At 41.6% G+C, this 20,196-nt stretch overlaps 1 protein-coding gene across 3 annotated transcripts; it reads left to right on the top strand.

Moving 5' to 3' along the window:
• Positions 1 to 510: 510 nt before the first annotated feature.
• inpp5b (inositol polyphosphate-5-phosphatase B) lies at positions 511 to 20,016 on the top strand. 3 transcript variants are annotated; one of them, XM_070966599.1, is made up of 23 exons: positions 511 to 664; positions 1,490 to 1,570; positions 1,906 to 2,003; positions 2,171 to 2,200; positions 2,288 to 2,398; positions 3,662 to 3,805; positions 8,322 to 8,412; positions 9,298 to 9,468; positions 12,046 to 12,147; positions 12,443 to 12,557; positions 13,480 to 13,596; positions 14,464 to 14,651; positions 14,921 to 15,032; positions 15,133 to 15,242; positions 15,888 to 16,023; positions 16,593 to 16,703; positions 16,902 to 17,067; positions 17,397 to 17,632; positions 17,810 to 17,917; positions 18,329 to 18,413; positions 18,797 to 18,924; positions 19,030 to 19,141; positions 19,580 to 20,012. In XM_070966599.1, exons 1-23 carry the CDS (start codon positions 609 to 611, stop codon positions 19,687 to 19,689), a joined length of 2,718 nt encoding a protein of 905 aa, XP_070822700.1. In that variant the 5' UTR covers positions 511 to 608; the 3' UTR covers positions 19,690 to 20,012. The 3 variants fall into 3 exon arrangements, with proteins under 3 accessions (XP_070822700.1, XP_070822698.1, XP_070822699.1); XM_070966597.1 differs by lacking the exon at positions 511 to 664 and having other exon boundaries at positions 1,497 to 1,570; XM_070966598.1 differs by lacking the exons at positions 511 to 664; positions 1,490 to 1,570; positions 1,906 to 2,003; ... (1 more) ...; positions 2,288 to 2,398; positions 3,662 to 3,805 and adding an exon at positions 5,008 to 5,156 and having other exon boundaries at positions 17,804 to 17,917; positions 19,580 to 20,016.
• Positions 20,017 to 20,196: the final 180 nt, after the last annotated feature.

The following is a 20,196-nucleotide window of genomic DNA, read 5'->3' as shown; positions in this document are numbered from 1 at the left end:
TCAGGCTCATGCCAAAACTAGGTCAAAGCTAGGTCTGGGCGAAATATCTCAGCATGATGTCAGTTCAGCTATTTTTGGTCTGTTGCAAAAAAAAAAAAAAAAAAAAAAGTTCACCACTAAGGAACAAAATTGACCCAGGAAAGCCAATTTGCCCCTGTTATTTTAAAGCTGAGTAAATGTATTCCAGGTGGGTTTCCCACTTGAACATATTCAACCTCCTCCTCGAAAGCTTTGATTTAAGTTTGCAGAAGCAGGGCATTGCTTGACACTCTGCTGTGGGACGTAATCCTCTTTGGATCACCGAGGCCTAAACCCAAACCAAGCTGAGTCGATGACAGCCCAGATGTGACGTCACTCTGGGCGCACGAAGCGATCCGGAGTCTGTGCGTGGCAGAGTCACGTCGGCCCAGCAGCGAAGGAAGAAGAGAAACATCTGGATCGACAGGGAACAATGTCGGATTACTACACGGGGCTACTGAAGCGTCTCTCCTCCTGCCGTGCGCTCGGCTTTCACTTGGGAGAGAAATAGACTCGAAAGTCCTTCGGGTGTTTTCGTGGGGGAAGCTTCAGGGCAGAGATTGCCACATAAATCAGCAGCTGTCTCGGCTATGGATCAGTCCGTCGCGATTCAAGAAACTTTGGGAAGGGGAGAAAACTGCATCATAGTATCCTTTTGTTCATGCGCTGCTTCGTGGATCATCAACACTTCGGACCTTGTGAGGATTACCTGCTTTAGAAGTTGGACTCCAGCTGAGTCCGGAGGGAGGCCTGGAAGAGTCCGCCTGTGCCACATGGTTGACATCTCTGAGGGAATAACACAAGCGCAATGAAGCTCTGACTTCAATCCAGGCAGAGCATTTAAAGCGCACGTAGCTTTCAGCAGCAGTGTCGGTTCAGTCGGGTGTGACCTGGCCTGCTGTTTGTAGTAAGAGCGTTCAACCACAAGGGGGCAGCTTTGTTTCACCAGCTGCTGCTTTCCCGTTAAAGGCGGGGGTGGATATAAATCCTTCACTGAAGTAAAAGTAACAATACCAACTCAAAAAAAAATACTCCATTACAAGTAAAGGTCCTGCATGCTTTATGTTACTTAAGTTAATGATGTACTGTCAGCAGGAAGTGCTTAAAGTATTAGATCTAACATGCACATTACTTCACTCTTAGAATATTTTGTTTTTATTAATCAAACATGTAAGCAGCATTTCATGAGATGATGATGCAAATATTTAAATTTACGAAGTAACTACAGAAGTCAGATAAATGTCATGGAGTGAAAAGCACAATATTTCCTTGTGAAATGTAGTGGAGTTAGCACAAAATGGAGATACTACATGACAGTACTTGTCATAGGAAGCAAACAAAAGCTTGAAATGTTGCTTGTTGTACCCAAAATAATCATTGGAATGAGAGGAAGGTCACATTTCCTGGTGAAATATGCAAAGTGCCACCCAAGGAACATGTTTCGGCTGTGTCCTTAACTAAACTGTAAACATGCTGTCCAGTGTGATGTCCTCCTTGATAATGTTACAGAGAGCAGACTGCTGGGATTGGTGGAGTCCACAAAAGAACAGGCGTGAGTTTTTACACATAGTACAAATTAGTTATAACGTGGCTTATGTGTATATTGAAAAGTAGAATTGACGGTGACGGCATTATGCAACCCAGGGGCAACAGCACAAACTGGCCTGGAAATGACCACAGAGTTGCATCAACCTGCCTGACACTGTAACCTTAATTATATATTGTATGAAAATGACAGGATTTACTGCAGAGCTGCAAGGATTTAGTATTGGTTTGCATATGTCTTTCTGTTGTGCGTATGCCTTCAGTTGTAAAAATACTGTTGAGTCAGACTGAAAATTAATGTGATTTAGTGTAATTAATATTTCTGTCTGTGATATTTTGTAGAATCTTTATTTATACCCATCGAAGGATGGCCATTACTGCTGATGACGTGTCACTGGAGGACATCATACCCATCTCTCTCGACTTTGCTGTTGTGGAGGGTGAGCTGCTGTCATGTGCTCTACCTCACTGCAAACTGCCAATTAAAAAGGAGGGTGCCAGATAATATCATGTTCCTCAAGATAACTGCTGTTTCTGATGAAATAATGGCATGCTGGTAGTTTCTCTAAAGTGTCTTGACACATTTCTCATGCTGCACTCTTTTCAGTTTCCTCACCAGAGGAACTTGCGGTTGTGGGTGAGTTTCCATCAAAGTGCATTTTTGATATGCTAGAGGGCTGAGCCACCACATGAAACTGAATCTGCGTTCTTCGTCTGATTCTAGGTGGCGATACCAGAGTGAGAATAAGCTACCAGGAAGAGGAGTTAGAGCTCAGACTTCCTTTTGGCTCCCACTCGAGGCTGTTCCTTAGCGAGGTCAACAGGGCGTGGAGTGGTAGGTCAGCCCTCAGACACATACCGTACGTATGTGGTCTGTTTACATGGCATCCAGCTGCTGCTTTCATTGAGGATCCTCACAGCCTCTGAGAAACCCTATCAAGCTAGTGGGAGGAAAAAAGTCTTTTGAAAATGAACATGCAGCGATAACACTCAGGGATACGTCTGGAAAGTACTTTTTATTCAAACAACCCAGTGGCACTTATTACATAATTGGATTTAGTAGTTCAGGTCTTTATTTTCTTAATAAAGTAGACACATGAGTGTGAAGTTGCACAGATAATTTGCTCTAACCATTTGTTTGGAGGAAACCTGCTCAGCCACTCTCCAGTTGCCCCGAGGAAACATTATGTCGCAAAAACATTATGTGGTGAAAAAATTGTAAAAATGTGACATTAGTTTCCTGGGAAATAAATTTCAAAACGGACACAAAAAAACAAAAACATTTGTGAAACCACTGGCACCTGTGCTGTGCAGCTTACACCGGTTTTAGCACTTCAAGTGGGTGGTGTCACGCTGTCCGTCAGTCACGGGGTGTACATGACGCGTGGCTGCCAAAAAGGTGAGAGAAAGAAGGGGTGGAGTTTGGGCGGTGTGCTGTGTGTAGTGAGCCTGTCACAACAGACGTCTGCAATGGGACAAGATGAAAACAATTTAAAAAGGACCTGTAACTTCCTCTTCAGCACTTCTCATGAACTGCTTTTTACTTTCTGCATCCTGTTCATCTGAATGGAGCAGGCCACTGAAAGACTCATGGCCAGTCTGCTGTGTTAGGGGTGTGTCAGTCTTGCTACTGGCTCACTATCTTTCACCGCGGAAACCCCACGTGAAGAGGCCGATATGCTGTTTGTGGTGCATTTTTCGGGGTACTCTAAGATGAGCCGCGAAGGCTTTTAACTTTGCGAGGGATACCAGTGATGGACAGATTACATGACCTGGCACCTGCTGTTGTTAAAAGGAAGAGTGTGAGAAATGGCAAAGGTAAGCAGATGAAAGTGGAATGGCTTCAGTGCACTGCAGCACCTGTAACCTGTGGTCTCATTTAAAGCCGTAGAGCACAATACAATACAATACAAGTGAGACCACAAATGGGGTCAATGAATAAGCATTCTTTTTTGTACTGTGAATCTTACCATTGCTGTTTCTCTAGCTTCTCCGCTTATAAAAGTTCAGATAAGTCCCTTGTTCTGTTCTTCACTCACGTAATATTGCAGACACTGTAATTGTAATTCTCTCGTTCTGTCTGTCTGTCTCTCTTCAGATGTCTGCAAGTCTCCCACAGAGGTACCAAAGTTTGAGTGGATCAAAAAGTACCACAAAGCTGCCAGAGGCCACGAAGTTGTCAGACAGGCACTTGCTCCCCTTGGAACAACACTCACTAAGATAAGCCAGCATCGGAAAACAGGTTTGTCGTCTTATTTCTTTCAACACAAGTTCACAACCATTGTCTTCATTTCGAGTTAACTTGCCTCAACCAGCATTAGAGTGAATGACAAGACATTTTTTAGCACTGATGGCCGCACGCTGATAAAAGTCAACATCAAACAGTTGCATAATAAAACTGGGGTGGTTTTGCAATTACCACTTCTTTGAATGCACTTGGCCCAACCTGCATGAGTCGTAACAAATTTACTCATAACCGGCAGGGCGCCATGTGAGGAAGGACGGCAGCCACAGTTAAGGCCTTGTTCACAGAGATTTTGACATGTCATAACAGAAAAGACACACGTGCAACTAATAACATCGATGATTGCTCCGTTCCATTTCAGTGCCACAGAAAGCCAGCACACACAGGAGCAGAGTAGTGGGTGTGACAGAAGAAAATGGAATGCAGCCAAATTAACCTTACTAATAAAACCAGTGGTTATCCTGCCATGGCATGTGGAAACAACTACCTGCAACAAAAAAATAAAAATGCAAATAGCATAAATGAAAGAGCAAAAACATGATCCCATTTGTTTTCAGCCTGGGATGTAAAATGTTTAACATCATTTGGTTGCCAGGCTCTCAGGGTTTTGGTGCAGATACTTAGTTAATAATCAAACATGTAACCAAACAATTGAGGGCTTTACAAGTATAGTACCTTCTTCTTCTATAAAGTAATTAAACAATCGACACAGAATAGGGAACCACATAAAAAAAAAATGATGCGAAATTCTTTATGAGATGAGGTTCATGCTGGGAAATTTACAATTTGCATGCTCTGTATGTATGAAACACTGTTGTGTAATTTGTCTCATGTTGATGGCCCATTTCACACGAATTTCATGCAACATTATGTTTTTGCATGCTTAGTTAGAGCCATGCTGTTTATAATATGCATGTCACATACAAAGCACACCATGTAAAAACTATGCAAATGCTAAAGTAAACACAAAATCTATTGCTCATAAACACATGCCACTTTTTTCCATTGATGTGGCATTTTCAGTGTTTGAATTGGCTGCATGGGGACATTGCTGCCCAGTTTTTTTCCCCTTAAGCTTCACAGTTATATAAACAAGAAAGCAATTTGCACAATTTAGTTCTTGTTGAAGCGCACGAGCCCTGGCATTTCCGTTTGCATTGTCTGCATAGTGCGTTTCAGGTTGTTGAGCCTGCAGCCTCTGCAGCCTCTGCTGCAGGCAGCAGGCGAAGGCAAACTCCTCCTACTACATCGTTAGCATGGGCAGGTCTCAAACCGACTGGACATTGCTCCTCTGCACAGAATGCGTGGGAGCGGTGCAGGGAGATGTCTCGGGTGATGAGAGACTCTGGTATGAAAAATATTCTTACATTTGTTTGTTTTCGCGGTGGTGACAGGAAATGCCGTCGCATCAATCTGTGGCATTAGTTTACTGGTTAGCTAGCGTTTTGGCTAACGCTAGCGGGTACCGTGGTAACCTTACTAAGGTAGTTCTTATTTCAAACAAGCTAGTTTTAGCCTGATTAGCTAGAGGGCCAGTGTTCGTCGGGCGGATTAATGTATTTTTTTTTTAAGTCCTGGTGTTATTATTAATGCTGTCTCAATACGAAGCTACCGTGAATGTTAGCGTAAGTAGATGGTTGGTACGCTAGTAACGGCTAATGTTGGTCCCGGCTAAATGCAGTTCATAATGTTAGTGGTCGCTGTATGACAGTAAATGACACACCTGCTGTGGTTTGTGCTGCAATAACGTGTTTTAGTGAAACAGCATTGTGTCATTCATCGACGCAGTTTTTTTTTTTTTTTTTTTTTTAATCTTGCTTCTGAGGCAAGTTGTTGTTTTAATCCTCTGCCTGTTTTCAGGTTGAGACTTTCACCTGCGGCTCATCCTCTCAGCTAGCGTAGCCTGTTAGCTTGAAATCAGTTGTCTGTAAACTTTGTTCGACCGCCTCTAAGGTGTTTGCTTTGCGTCCACATGAGTGGAAAGCCTCTCTGTCAATCAGGACCAGGTCGGCTAAACGTTAAGGCGAACCTATTTTTTGAAATTTGTAACTGCGGATCTTTAGTTGAGAGTGAGGAGAAATCACTCGCATGGTTCCTCTGTAGTTTATCACCTATAGTTTTAAATCATGAGGGAAGTTGTGCAATGTTGACCTTTGTGCAGTTTTAATTCTGAAGAGTCTGGGACCTGATATAACAACTTGACAGTCATAATCACCACAGATGGGAAAGTGTAGGCGTGTGAAAATACAGTTTTCAGAAGTCAAGTGACTCCCTCCACAGTGGTTGAAAGTTTAGTTAAGCTCATTAGCTGGTTAAGAACACTAAAGGATGTGCAGGAATGTAAAATATGCAGTGTGCAGTGCCCACACACGGGACCCTCGTCAGGGCTCATTCAGGTGCTGCTTGCAAAAAACATTTGCAGACTTGGTTGGGTTTACTGCTGAATGAGTCATTATGAACATAAGAAAGGTATGAAAGGCAGCTTTCAGGTGGAAAAAGCCATGTGCCGTGCATCTTCGCAAGACTAACACGTCGAGGCATCACTGTCTTCAGCGTGGCACAAACAGGAGTGAACAGTCTGTAGTTTATTTAATGACACCACAAGCTGGCGCTTTCACCCTATTGTTGATCTGAGACTGGATTTGTTTTAATTCTTGTTGTTGCCTGTTCACGTTATTTTCACAAAGAGGAACTGTATTATGCAGCACAGTGGTAATTGTTTCATTACTCTTCTACTTTTTCCGGATACAGAAGAATAAGTGTTGATGTGTTTTATGCCACTTTTGATTTGCCCCATATTCAAAACAGTTTAGAAAGAACTCTGGAAATATTCTGGAGATCTTCTGGAGGTTAAGTCTGAAAACCCTTGAGTCCATTTGACAGTGACGTGTGGGGCTTTCTATTTGTCCACAGGGAGCTCTTTTACCTTCTCAAATGTAGCAGTCCTGTGCTCATTTCTAAAAGCATTTCACAGTTTGCTGCTGGTTTTCTCAGTCAAATAAAGGGCCATCTTCCACTCCTTTTCCTGTTCACGTAAATGACAAGATCGCTGTTCTTTAATTAAAATGTCAATTGATCTTGTTGGGAGGGGGGGGTTTGTAGTTGACCTTTTGTTTTGTTCTTGTTTCATTTTTTACAGATGGAAAAAGTGAAACAGACAGCGAAAGCATTTCTGACGTGTTGACCTTTTTTAGTAGTTGGTACACAGGTCATAACCTGTTTTCTTAGAAACGTTGGAGGGATGAGAACATTTCCTTTGTGAAACAAAGATGCAGCAGAAAATAATGTTGTGCACCCACAGTAGTAATAATGATAAAAGGCAGTATAGTTTTTTGTTATAATTGACTCAGACTTTAGTGCTCCATAGCTGTGACAAAAATCATACCTTTGTTGTGCTGCTGGGATTGGTGCAGATTTCTTATTTTACCTTTAATTTAGGATTGTTTAAATCGGCTCACACACGAGACATGACACACAGCTCTTCCCCAGTGCACCATACTTTATTCACCAAACTTTTTTTATTTTTTTGCATTACAGACATCTTTTTCTTCAAATGTTCTATTTACAAAATCCCCTCATTGTTAGTTCATACAACAACTTTAATAAAATAGTGACACTATTCAATCATACATGTAAATTGCAAGTTTGAAGAAAAGGGTGTGTGTAAAGTACATGGTCAATGTGTTGTAGATAAGGATGCCGGAAAAAGCCTCACACACCACCCTGATGAAGGCAAGATGGCTGAAAACATTTGGTGAAGTGTTGTTCGGCATGTCTTCACTTTGACAGTGCACTGGTCTGCACCTAGCTGTGTGTGTTCGCTCTCAAATTAGGAATGGTAATTTTTTATCAGCATGATCTTGATGGAATAAAAAAAAAAGAAAAACGTGGACGCCCAACAGTTTTTCTTGTAGTTGGTCAGGTGCGCTCATAATGTAGCCCGTTACAACTTTGTCCAGTTCAATTTCCTGCTCAAAGAACCTGACTTTTCCTTTCAGGGGAGCCAGCTGTGTTCCCTGCCAAGCTGCAGGGCACAGGGGCCATGCTGTCTCATACTTCACACTCGGCCATTAAATCCAGCTACTTAGGATGCAATAACTGTAGCCAGCTGCAGAAGACAGCCACAGTCGATTGACCGCAGCAACCGAGCCCTGACTTGGCAGTTTTGTGATTGACTTGTGTGTTGCTGTGTGTGTTTGCATTCATTCTGAGTCATAATTGGCTTTAATTCATTCTCCATATTAGTTATTGAAAGGCTGGAATATGTTCTCCTTTATTAGAGCAACTTGTCTCAGCCTGTCAATATTGAGGGCAGAGTTTATGGTAATCTTGATGGGAAGTTTTCCAGCCAGGCACAGTGATACTTAGTCTTCACTGGCACAAACAAGATATTTATTTGATTCAAAGTGCAGGCAGTTGTGACTCATTGCCGAACTGTGCTGTAATGCTGCCGTTTACCTTTAACCTTACAGACACTTAAATTTCCCTTTTGTTTCCCGTTCTTCCCAAACAGAGAAATCATCGGACAAAAAGGGAACTTTAGAAAAGGAAAAAGGCTCTAATAGTAGCACAGAGAAGTCCACAGCATATTCAAGCCCAGAGAGGTAAGCCTTTTTATTCACCTCTCAAAAAACTGTTAATTGTTGTTAACATAGTCTATGTCCATGTTTGCTGTCTTCTTCCCTGCCTTTTGCTGATGCGGTTCGAGGTTTCTGGGTGGGTTACCGCCACCAGCAGATCAGTGGGATAGTATGAAATCATATATAGACCGGAATGTTTATCGCATGGTTGTGCTGTTATAAGAGACCAAATGAAACAAGGATGCACAACGAGCGCTGCAACTGAGTAAAGGTTAAAACGTGCACTTGTGTGTTAAGTACAAGTGCATAAAAAAGCAAGAATTACAGTGATTTGAGTGTTTTCCTCCACCAGGTACCAGTAGGTACTGTGTACGTGCCCTGCAGCAGCCCGGTGATGAGTGTTTAATGCTTGTTAAGATGTTAAAATTGAAATTGCAAATTTGTTCTGTCCAGCTGTTTCACCATTGAGGCCACTCTTGGAATGAAGAGAGTTTGCATATTCCTGGAAGATTACAGGGTCCAGGCGTATTACATTTCTTCTTCTCCCCTCAGCCTCATTCCATATTGACAGCATGGAAATTGAGCTTGTCTGCATAGCCTGCATATCCTGTTGTCCCTGTGGTGATCTACTGTACATTAGGCCGTCAGTCTAGAGTAGCTTTTACTGTCTCTGTTATGCCCTAATTTTATTTCTAGCTTTTAGGAGAGGTATGCCTTGATGCATTTGTGCTGACTATCCTGAATGTGAGCTGGCACTGTATATAGGTAAAAAAAAAATCGAATCAACCAAACGATGATTATTTGTTCCCTCTGAAATCACACCAGTGTGACAAATGACCCAGTTTCTATCTTGGTCTGTCTCTGCTCATCCCCACGCCTAACTGCTATTTCTTATCTCCTGGTGTTCAGTCAGGGCACCTCCAGTCGAGAGGACCGGGATGACCTGGTGCGCTCCTCCAGCCACACCCCGTCTAACAAAGCTCAGATACTGGCCATGCCGCAGTTCGGCCTGCGAGACAACCTTATCAGGTGTGAGCTGCTGAAGAATGAGGACCTTTACACTTATCTGCAGGACTTCAGGTATTTAACTCTTCGCCGCTTGTTGTCAGAACTGAATCTGTTTAAAAATGGACATGTGTGTGGCCGATTGTTGCAGGCTCATGGATGCAGAAGTAGGTGATCTTGATATAATTGCCACATCACTGTCATAGAAAATCAACTCCAGTCATGTGTTGACACTTTGGGTGGGTCTATGGGTGCTTTCACATGTTGTTTAATGTAGAGGAGTGTGATACGGCCTTTCAGTTGCTCAACCTGAAACAGTTAAGAAGTTGTATAGATTAATGTATCGAGAAAACACAACATTTAGCCTACATCACAATCCCCAAACTCTTTAAACCTCATATTATTGTATTATCATGATTTATTTCTCAACTCAACGTGGGAAAGCTCTAAAGTTTTAAATTTAGGAGGTGAGTCGGGATCTTTTCACACTATACGGTTGTGTTGAGCTGTACTCTGCTGGCCAGTCAAAAATCTAAAATAGTTTCTGAAACTTTCTAGGAAGGACAGTTTGTGCTGGAACAGTGTGAGTCCAGACTGTAACTGTGAGCATGGTTAAGATCCTCGAAGTGTTATGTAAAAAAAATGAGTCAACACCTGTGGGTTTGTATTTCTGTATCCTTAGCTCTTTGCTAATTTAAGCATCAGTGTCTCAGACGCTGTCAAAAAAAGCGACAACCCAGTGCATTAACACACCGGAGCTCGGGTTGTAGCTCTTCATCTCATTTCTTATTTATTGTAGAAATTAATATTCATGTAGAGACCAAGACATTTTCATGAAGGGATTTTTGTTTCTATCAAATGGTTGTAAGATAAGCATTTGCTGAAGTCAGCATCATGGTTTAGCCATTAACCACACTGCCACCTGCTGGCATGTCAGTGCCTTTATATTTACCCCAATGTACAGATTATGGCAAAGAATTCAAAGGAATGTAAATAAAATGGGAATGAAAGTAGGAAAATTAGATATGAAAAGGTTAAAATATGACAACATCTTTGATACAAAGAAATGGAAAGGGAAATATTCTAAATGCTGTGTTGAAACATGCAAAAATATTAAAGCTGTTCAGCGTCAAATTGAAAAACTATATCAAGAAACGTGCCATCTCGGTGTTCCTGACACCAAAAAGCTCCGTGTTTTAGGCCAATCCCCACTCCTTTCTGAGTAGAATTTGCTTATTGGTGCAGGTTTCCTGCAGGTGCTCTGATTTCCTCCCACACCACAGACGTGATGCTGAGGTCAATGTGGGACTTTTCTGTAAATTGTCTGTAGGTGTGAGTGTGAAAGTCTATGTGTTACATATCTGTGACTCAAAACCTCTCCAAGATGTTTCCCTACCTTTTTCTTAAAGCATGCTGGGAAGCCTTCTGTCCCAGCATGACCCTGAATAGAGATGAATAGGTTTTAAAAATGAACACATACAAAAGTATACCCAGAATTTGTGTAGCTTAATACTTAATGAGGATTTTGAACATGTGTGTCAATAACTTTAGGATGTACGATGTGAGTGGCTTATGAGCTTCAACCGTAGTCTGTATCAGAGACCACAGATAGACAGAAAAGGTTGCATTGTTCTGGGACAGATGTGCATTGTCTCCTTTTCATCTCGTCTTACAGTAAATACAGCGAACTGTTCTGTGTACTGACTATACCTGCTGACGTGCAGATTAGAAAAAAAAAAACTCAAGAGAGCAGCGGTCTGCTGGGTAGCCGGGGGATGGACCATTAGGCCACAACGTGTTGTACAGTGTGATGACAGTCAGCATAAAAATAAAGAGCTCTGTGCTGCTCCTGTGCAGTTGCATGAGCAGAGCAGCAGCTGCCTGAAGGTCAGAGATGAGGGATATTGAATGGAAGGAAGCTGATTTTCAGTTCTGGAGCCTGCAGAATAAATGTCAGTGGGGGTGTAAATGACTCGGGCTTGGCCCTTTTACCACTTCTCATAATGGAGGTGCCCTACAGCAAGGCATTTACATTCCAGTAGTCAACTGACAACCTGTTTTTATTCTCTGCAGTCTCTATGCAACACATACAGCTCCGAGGTGTGACCGTATATGAGTGTAAGGGCCTGGGTATATTCGATCAGACCTACTTCTTACGACGTGTGATCCAACCAAGTCAGAAGTTGAGAGTGTTGATAGTTGTTTCAGACGGGGGGGATAATGGTTGAAATATTGGGATAATGGCACACATTTCTGTAAAACATTCATAGTGTTGCATTCTGTTATTTTCGTCAAAAGTGCAGTGGTCGAATGGCTTTGGGAAGGGGGATCCCAAAGCCATTCGACCATCCAAAAACAGTTTTGATGCAGTCCCTTAAAGGAACAGGATCATTGCTGAAAAAACATTTGTACTCATTCAACGTACATATATCTAGACATGAGCCAGTGAGTACTGCAGTAAAGCAGCAATGCATGAGTTCAGCACAGACTGAGGTCATTGTTTCACTGTTTGAATCTGTCCTAGTTGAACTGGAAATTATAGAAAAGACAAGTTTTGCTTGAACCCCTCACAGTCAGCAGGGTTTAAGCAGTTTGTGGCGCTGTTTTCTGCTCCTTTGTGCCCACTTCTCATCTGTTCCCGTTCTGTTTCAGCGTTTTTCTCGGCACATACAATGTCAACGGACAGACCCCGAAGGAGAGCCTCCGTCCTTGGCTGAGCTGCACTCTCGACCCTCCTGACATGTACTGCGTGGGGTAAGTCACATTCACCCTGTTGGAGAATAGCTTTGCAGTTCTCTGCCTAATCCCGTTTCACAGACAGGCATACACTTCTCAAACCTCTGACAGATGTATGCAATATTGATCCTGGTTTAAGTAGGAGGACGTGACCACCCACAGGTTCAGCCACGTGTCCACTGATCCTGCCTACGTTTCAGTTTACTACTTTGGTGTTGAGGAGGGAAAAAGTTTTGACAGTACAATGAAGGCACTTTGTAAAGCTCAAAAATGTGATTGTGAAGAAAAGTTTACCGTTTGTCTGTCCTGGTAGTTTTCAGGAGCTTGACCTCAGCAAAGAGGCTTTCTTCTTCAATGACACCCCCAGAGAGCTGGAGTGGACGAAGGCTGTGTCCGAGGCCTTGCATCCAGATGCCAAGTATGCCTTAGTAAGGAAGTCTTTTTTTTTTCTTTCCTTGTTTTGATAAACGTAGTTCTGTTGGTGTTTGGACTGGACCTGTGAATGTTACTGCACAGCCTGCATATTCTGTCTGTCCTTAGAGCTTTTTTAGTTCTTTTTAGCTTGGGGGCTGATACCGTATTCAGTTTTAACTGGTGTTACTAAATATTTTCAAGCAACCTGGTTTGTGTGTTTGTTACATTAATGTGGCAGATAACTCGTGCCTGTGGCTGCAGTCCTTGACTACATTACACAACACCATCGCACTGCATGGATTATTACACAGGATAATCCTAAGGAAGTCACGATACCCTGCTCATTTGATGAGCTTAGTCAGGCAGTTATTTCTTTTCTTTTTCTTCCCCGTATTCGCTTTCATCCACTTCCCTTCTCTCAGTGTGCTGACTGGCTTATTAGCTTCCTCTTTATTCGCTGGGCTGTTTTCTTCTCGTCATCTTAGGGCTTACAGGATGTCTGCAAGTCACAGTATCAGTATAATGATGTCATTTTTTTCATCCGCTGTCAATGCTCTGATTAAAACAGGCTTGGCTGAACTGACACTGAAAAGCTCAGCAGGGAGAAAAAGAAATGTTTTCGCCCTCATATTTGAGTGTTGGTTCATGTAGGATTGACAGAGACACTTAAGACTGTTTGTCTCTTTCCATGCAAAACTGCTTCATATTCTGGGTTGTACTTTTTTGCTTCTGCTTTGAGATGAGGTTAACGCTAAACGCCTTCAACTTTAAATATAGTCATCCTTACTAATTGCTGTTGAAAAACAGTTAAGATGCTGATAAAAGCACCTTCATACTTTAAATATCCAGCAGATTTGCATGTTACATTACTATGGATTGTTGTGCATCTTTTCCCTTTCCTGTATGAAATGATATTCTACTCGTCTTCTGGTGCAGGTGAAGTTGGTGCGTCTGGTGGGCATCATGCTGATCTTCTTTGTGAAGAAGGAGCACGCAGAGTTCATCTCAGATGTGGAGGCTGAGACTGTGGGCACTGGCATCATGGGAAGGATGGTAAGGGGTGATTCTACGGGTCTTATTCTTTCATGCACCGGTCTTTGTGTAGGTTTACTGGTTTACTGCAGGTTATAAACAGCACCGAGCTGTTTAGCAGTCTTGATCAGAGCTGATGCTTCAAGCAAGCTTCCCTTTTCTGTGTCGACAGGGCGTGTATATTACACAGTGTCACTCATATCCATCTTCTTCCTATTTTTGCTTACATAGCAAAACATTAAATTACTTTACTTCCCTTTTCTGATTTACTCTCCTTTATCTTGCATTGCCAGAGATGCACCAAAATGTTAATTATGCCACACAAGTGGTGAGTTAGTATCAACAGTACTGTACACATCAGCGATCGATGAAAATGAACATTTCAGGAAATCAAAACATTTGCGCTCCTACAATGACACTGTTGTTTCATTGACATAACAACTGTAGGCGTATGGCAATAAAGAAGGTGATGTTATGCGCAAAGGTTTTGTTCTGATGGTGTCTTGTTTTTCCTTTGGACTGCTCTTCATTTTAGAGCTCATTCATCTTGATCCAGCAGCTCCAACTTCACTCCTCATGCACTGTTGCAGAATAGGTTATTCTTGTCTCGTATGTGGCTGTGCTTACTTAGCAGTCTCTGCAGTTTAGAGCAGATGGCTGGCTGGTGACCAGTGGGGGCCTTTGTAAGGCTGCTCCATCCTCCTGCAGAAATTAGAACCTGGTTTATGGTCTGCACCCAGGACCATCTGAAACACGTCACAGTGTTTGCACAATATCAGATTACTGTCAAGCAAAGAAGCATAACTGCATACTGTGTAAAATGGCTGTAACTGTCATTTCTCTCTCTCCCTCTTTATTTCTTCATTTCAATCACTCATTGATTCGCAGGGAAACAAGGGTGCTGTGGCAATCCGTTTTCGCTTTCACAACTCGGACATCTGCGTGGTCAACTCTCACCTTGCTGCTCACATTGAAGAATACGAGAGACGTAATCAAGACTACAAGGACATTTGCAGTCGTCTCCAGTTTCGCCAGCTTGATCCTACCCAGCCTGCACTCACTATCATGAAGCATGAGTACGAAACCACTGAAACACTGTAGAGTTAGAGTGGCACCATTCTTAAGAAACATTTAATGTAGTCATTATGGCACTACATCGAGGGTGGACTAAGAATTTATCATTCAAAATAGCTTTATGCTGCCATTTTTACTTTAAATCCAGACGTTTGAATTCATGTTTAGGAATCGAATGTTGTGTTTGTAGTAGCTGAATAAGGTATATATTGATATTAAAGATATGTATTGCTAGTTCTTACCCAGTATCAAACTGTGCTTCCCTCACCAGTGTGATTTTATGGATTGGAGACCTCAACTACAGAATCAGCGACCTTGATGTCGACAGTGTGAAGGAGCTGATCAGCAAGAAGGATTTTGAAACGCTGCACAATTATGATCAGGTAACATTAACAATGGTCTCCTGTTTCTGCTGTTTCAGTCTTCTTACCTCATCGGTCGTGTTATGAGTGATGGTGTTAACCAGCTGCGTTTGGTCCTCAGCTCAAGAGGCAGATCGATGAAGAGGCTGTGTTTGCTGGCTTTGTGGAGGGAGAGATTGATTTCCAGCCCACCTATAAATATGATGCCGGCTCTGACAAATGGGATACGAGGTAACCTCATACGAAGGCCTGAGTGCAAATAGCAGAACGCAACATATTTAGTGAGATCATTCTTTGAAGATATGAAAATGGTCAGAGTAAGGATAGTTGCAGAATGAAATGTGAAGTACTCCAACAATGGAACTGCTCGTGTTGTTTATAGCACACACAGAGCAATTCAGCTCATCCCAGAAATGTGAAAATGCTTCATTGTGTAACAGTTCATTGTTTGTTTGTTCAGGCTTTCTGGTCTAACAGCCTTTGACTGGGGAAAACATCTTTGAACGTGTTCTACATTAAAACCACTTTAGAAAGAGCTGCTGTGAATCACAAAACTGCACCATACTTTAATTTGCACTGGTGGCCTTGATAAATCACTTTAGCCACCCAGTTTTCACACTGTTAATTAACGTTATCAATAAACATGGCTCACGGTTAATGTGGCCCTAAATTGCATGAGCAGTGTTGTGTGATATTTTCTGCTCTTGCACCTCTTTCTAAGAGAGTTACTGAACAGAGATCATATCATTAACTTTGAAGCACATGCAAATACACTGTAATAATGTAATTTTTGCCTTTTTTATGTTGATAGTTTTTCAGTAATGTATGTAATACACGTATTTGAGCGTGAACGTTTGTTCTTTTTTCTGTATTTAGTGAAAAGTGTCGAGTGCCTGCATGGTGCGACCGGATCCTGTGGAGAGGGAAGAACATCAAGCAACAGCATTATCAGAGTCACATGGCTCTGAAGACCAGCGACCACAAACCAGTCAGTTCCCTGCTTTCTACCGGGGTAAATGATTCAGCTTTTTAACTCGTCTCATTTTAAATGTTGCTCCTTTTGGTTTCTGTTCTTTTAGAAACAGAAGCTGTAGCCCTCCTTTTGTAACTCATGCATACACTATTTTTGAAAAGTAAGGCAGCGGAGAAGAGTGCAGGGCTGGAACAGTGACTGTAAAATTAAGCACTGGCTTCCATGAGTTCACCTGAAGCACGTTAAGTTTGTCTCACTCTGCTTTTTTCCCAGGCTCTGTCAGCTAAAATGAAAGAAATGTTGGTGTTTGTGTTTCATTTTTCAGTGCCAATACAGCTTTTTCCAATGCAAGTGTCTCAGTGTCAGTGTGTCTTTTTACAGTGCCAAATTTTATTTTCGATGCCAAAATTTGCAGTCACTATTCTCGCTCATAGAAGAGATGATAAATCAGTGGAACATGCATTGAGATTCAGCTTGAATTGCTCCCTTCCGTTAACAGGCTCTTATTTTTTGTATAGGCTGCATCATGTATCTATTCCAGTATTGTTTAAGGGTTAATAACACAGATGTCTATCCTGCATTGTCATCTTTCTTGTCTGGTCCTACAGATAAAGAGAGTAAACAGCGATGCCTATAAGAAGACCTTTGAAGAGATTGTACGCAATATAGACAAAATGGAGAATGAATGTATTCCATCTGTAACCTTGGACAAGCGAGAGGTAAAGATTTATAATCTACAATAAATGGCCTTCTCATTGTGTTCCTTTGATGAATTCAGTAAGTAAACCACCACTAATGAAACTGTGTATTGATTTCAGGCTGCGAGCTGAATGCAGATATTTAAAGGATACATTTCAAACATGAAACAGAGTAGATTTTTTCCATCTTGCCTCATGAATCTAACCCTCTTCTTTCAGTTCCACTTTAAGGACGTAAAATACATGCAGCACCAGGCAGAGACACTGAGCCTCTTCAATGACGGGCAGGTCCCGTGTCAGTTTGAGTTTATTCAGAAGCCCAATGAGCCCACGTACTGCAAGCCCTGGCTCACAGCCAACCCTCCCAAAGGCTTTATAGCTCAGGGTGAGTAGCACATAAAGTCAGAGATTCATCCTGCAGTCACAGATTTGATTGTATTAAAGCACTGATGTCCTGCCTTTTAGGTTTTTAAATATTGCTTAGTAAACCATGAGCTGTGAGGCCAGATCTCTTTGATGTCGACTTACAGTTAGGCTTTTCAACACAGATTAGAGATGTCATGGTGCTTTACAAAGCCCCAAAAGTACTACCTTAGTAAGTGCATCTAGTGACCGTAGCACAATATAACAATTCACTGTGGAAGCAGGCATCAGTTGAATTATGACAGTTCAGCCGCAGCCTTACATTGAATGTGCATCTCTCTCAACATCTAGGTGGTAAGGTGGACATTGAGCTGGAAGTTTTTGTAAACCGCTCAACAGCACCTGATCTTAACTCTGGAAAGGAGCAGATCGAAGACATCCTGGTGCTCCACCTGGAGCGTGGCAAGGACTACTTCATTTCTGTGACAGGAAACTACCTGCCCAGCTGTTACGGCACCTCCATCCATTCATTGTGTCAGATGAGAGAGCCCATCCAGGATATGCCACAGGAGATCCTCCGTGAACCGGTGAGTGCTTCCATGTGCAGAGGCAGCGTCTGTGTCCTTGAAATACCACCACTGCACTCAGAGTTTCTTTGTACTGCATAGTATTTTTTTTTTTCTAAGCTTTGCAGATTTGGAGTAAAATACTGAGTCCATTTTTAGCGAACTGCTTATCTTTGTTCTGTTTGTTCTCAGCCTCAGGCGGAGATGTCTGGAAACGAAAATGCAGCAAACACTGAAAAGCCTCTAGACATTCCTAAAGAACTCTGGATGATGGTGGATCACTTGTTCCGTAATGCCATCAAACAGGTCAGAAGATGTGTTTTCTTGTTTGTAATTTCATATCCTTGAAACGGAGCATGTAGCTTTTTGCCTCCTTATTCCTTCTGATAAGGACAAATGAAGCTGCTGCGTGCCACAAGAAAGTAGTAGGCGTTAGTTGCACCTGTCAGCCAAGTAGCTTTGTAGGCCTTTGCATTGATTTGGTGGACGGAATTAATCTTCATTTTTAAAAGCCTTGATTCAGGTAATTTACACACAGGATTGTGCTTTTAATTTTAATTAAATCAAAGTCCATTGCAGCTCCAGTATGCCTCAAACCAAAAGAACATTTGCTTTAGGCCACATGTGATCCTCTTTGTTATTTAATATTGCTTGGTGTTTTAATAAATGTGCTTTTAAGGACGCAAAGATTTCATATTTATTGTCCTCTACTTGCAGGAAGACATATTTCAGCAACCTGGGCTCCGGAGTGAATTTGCAGACATAAGAGATTGCCTTGACACTGGCATGCCAGATTCTCTCCGTATCCTTCACAACTATTGCCATCATGATCAGCAGTGGAAAAAAATCTTTATTAACAATATCTTTATAGAATATTTGAAAAGGGAAAACCGTGTAGTCCATGCGTTTTTTTTTGTTATTTTGACATTGCACCCTAGCACAGTGGGTAGGAAATAAAACGATAGAGGACGCAGATCTCACACTCAGCTTGAAGGCTTTTTGTAATCACCTATATTCACGTTGGACCCTTTGAGGCAATGCAACAGAAATGTAACTTTCCAACTTCTGCACTGTTTTTCTGTATAAACAGTCCACACTATTTGATCCTTGTCTTGCACCAACTACATTTCAAAACATGCAGATTCTGCTCAAGTATTATGTCCTTGACTCTGTATTGACGTGCAGCGGGCAGTAACCACTCAGTGGCAGAAGCCTTGCTGCTCTTCCTAGATGCCCTCCCAGAGCCTGTGGTTCCCTTCTCCTTTTACCAGCAGTGCCTAGAAAACTGCTCCAATGCCAGTCAGTGTGAGAAAGTGAGTGAGACAACCCACAGTTCATTGCTGGTCACCATTAATTTATTCCGAGATGTGTTCAGTTGCCGCTGTTTTTGATGGAATGTTAATTTCTTTTCGCTCCAGGTAATTTCCATGCTACCTCAGTGCCATCAGAATGTGTTCAACTATTTAGCTGCCTTTCTCCGTGAGCTGTTGAAGAATTCTGCTAGCAATCGTTTAGATGTCAATATCTTGGGTAAGGAAAGGAGTTGGGTTGCACTACAATTTTTTTTTCCATTTGTGAATGTGTGTTATTTGCTGTTGACTTGTGCTTTAGTAGGAATGTTGAGGGAGTGAAGATAAACTAACGAATAAAGCAAAAGAGAATGGAAATTGAATGAAAATCATGTTTGTTGTTCTGTTTATGACTACAGGCTTGTTTGCACTTAGCATCTTTTCTATACAACAGTCAGTTTCTGTCAAAGAGCATGACCAAACTTACCCTGTATAAATAAAGGAAAGAAATTGTGGTAACATGTACATATGATGATTAATTTAAAGTAGCTTCTCATCTTCTCTGTCACATTTGGTTTAAACATGCAAAAGAACTGACTTGTTAATAAAGAGTACAACAAACAAAAGGAACCCTATGTTACATCATGCAGTGTGAATAATTTCTTTTCTTTCTGCATAGCCACCATTTTTGCCTCCTTGCTCCTGAGGTCACCTACGAAGCAGGATCTTGCAGAAAAGAGGAAGACTCAGGAGTTCTTTCAGCACTTCCTGACCCAAGGGTCTGCCTAGATGGAGAACTTGAAGCTGAACCTGAACACTAAAAACTGTACAGTCCAGTATTTGAAATAAACTGTAATGATTTCTTATATTCTTACGTTTCTCTTTGTATAGATATAGAGTATAATTACTGTCAAGGACAGTTCTTATCTGATATTAGGTTGTGTCAAAGCAATGTTTGTCATTTGTTGGTACACAGCATTTATTGTATATCATGGAACATCTGTAGAGATAACAATTTTTAATGTATGTATATTTTATTTAAAAAAAAAATAATTTGTATTTTGATGTTTCTGATCTCAACAGCATATTGTTTTTCTATATAAAATTGTTGGAAACAAGGTGTGTGTCACTGGTGATTTTATTCTCAAGCCTTGTTGCCCATCACAAGCAAAGAAATTCTCACTGACACGTTTAGTTTTGTCAAAATGAGTGTATGTGAAAGAATATTCTTCCCTACATTCAGCTTATTGAATCGCAATTGCCATAAAGAGTTAAAGTTGAATCTTTGGGAAAATA

The sequence above is a fragment of the Chaetodon trifascialis genome, chromosome 7 (assembly GCF_039877785.1).
Source record: "Chaetodon trifascialis isolate fChaTrf1 chromosome 7, fChaTrf1.hap1, whole genome shotgun sequence".
In the NCBI taxonomy this organism is placed as follows: Eukaryota; Metazoa; Chordata; class Actinopteri; order Chaetodontiformes; family Chaetodontidae; genus Chaetodon; species Chaetodon trifascialis.
The sequence above is the reverse complement of the archived record's forward strand: the minus strand, read 5'-3'. Positions and strand labels throughout refer to the sequence as shown.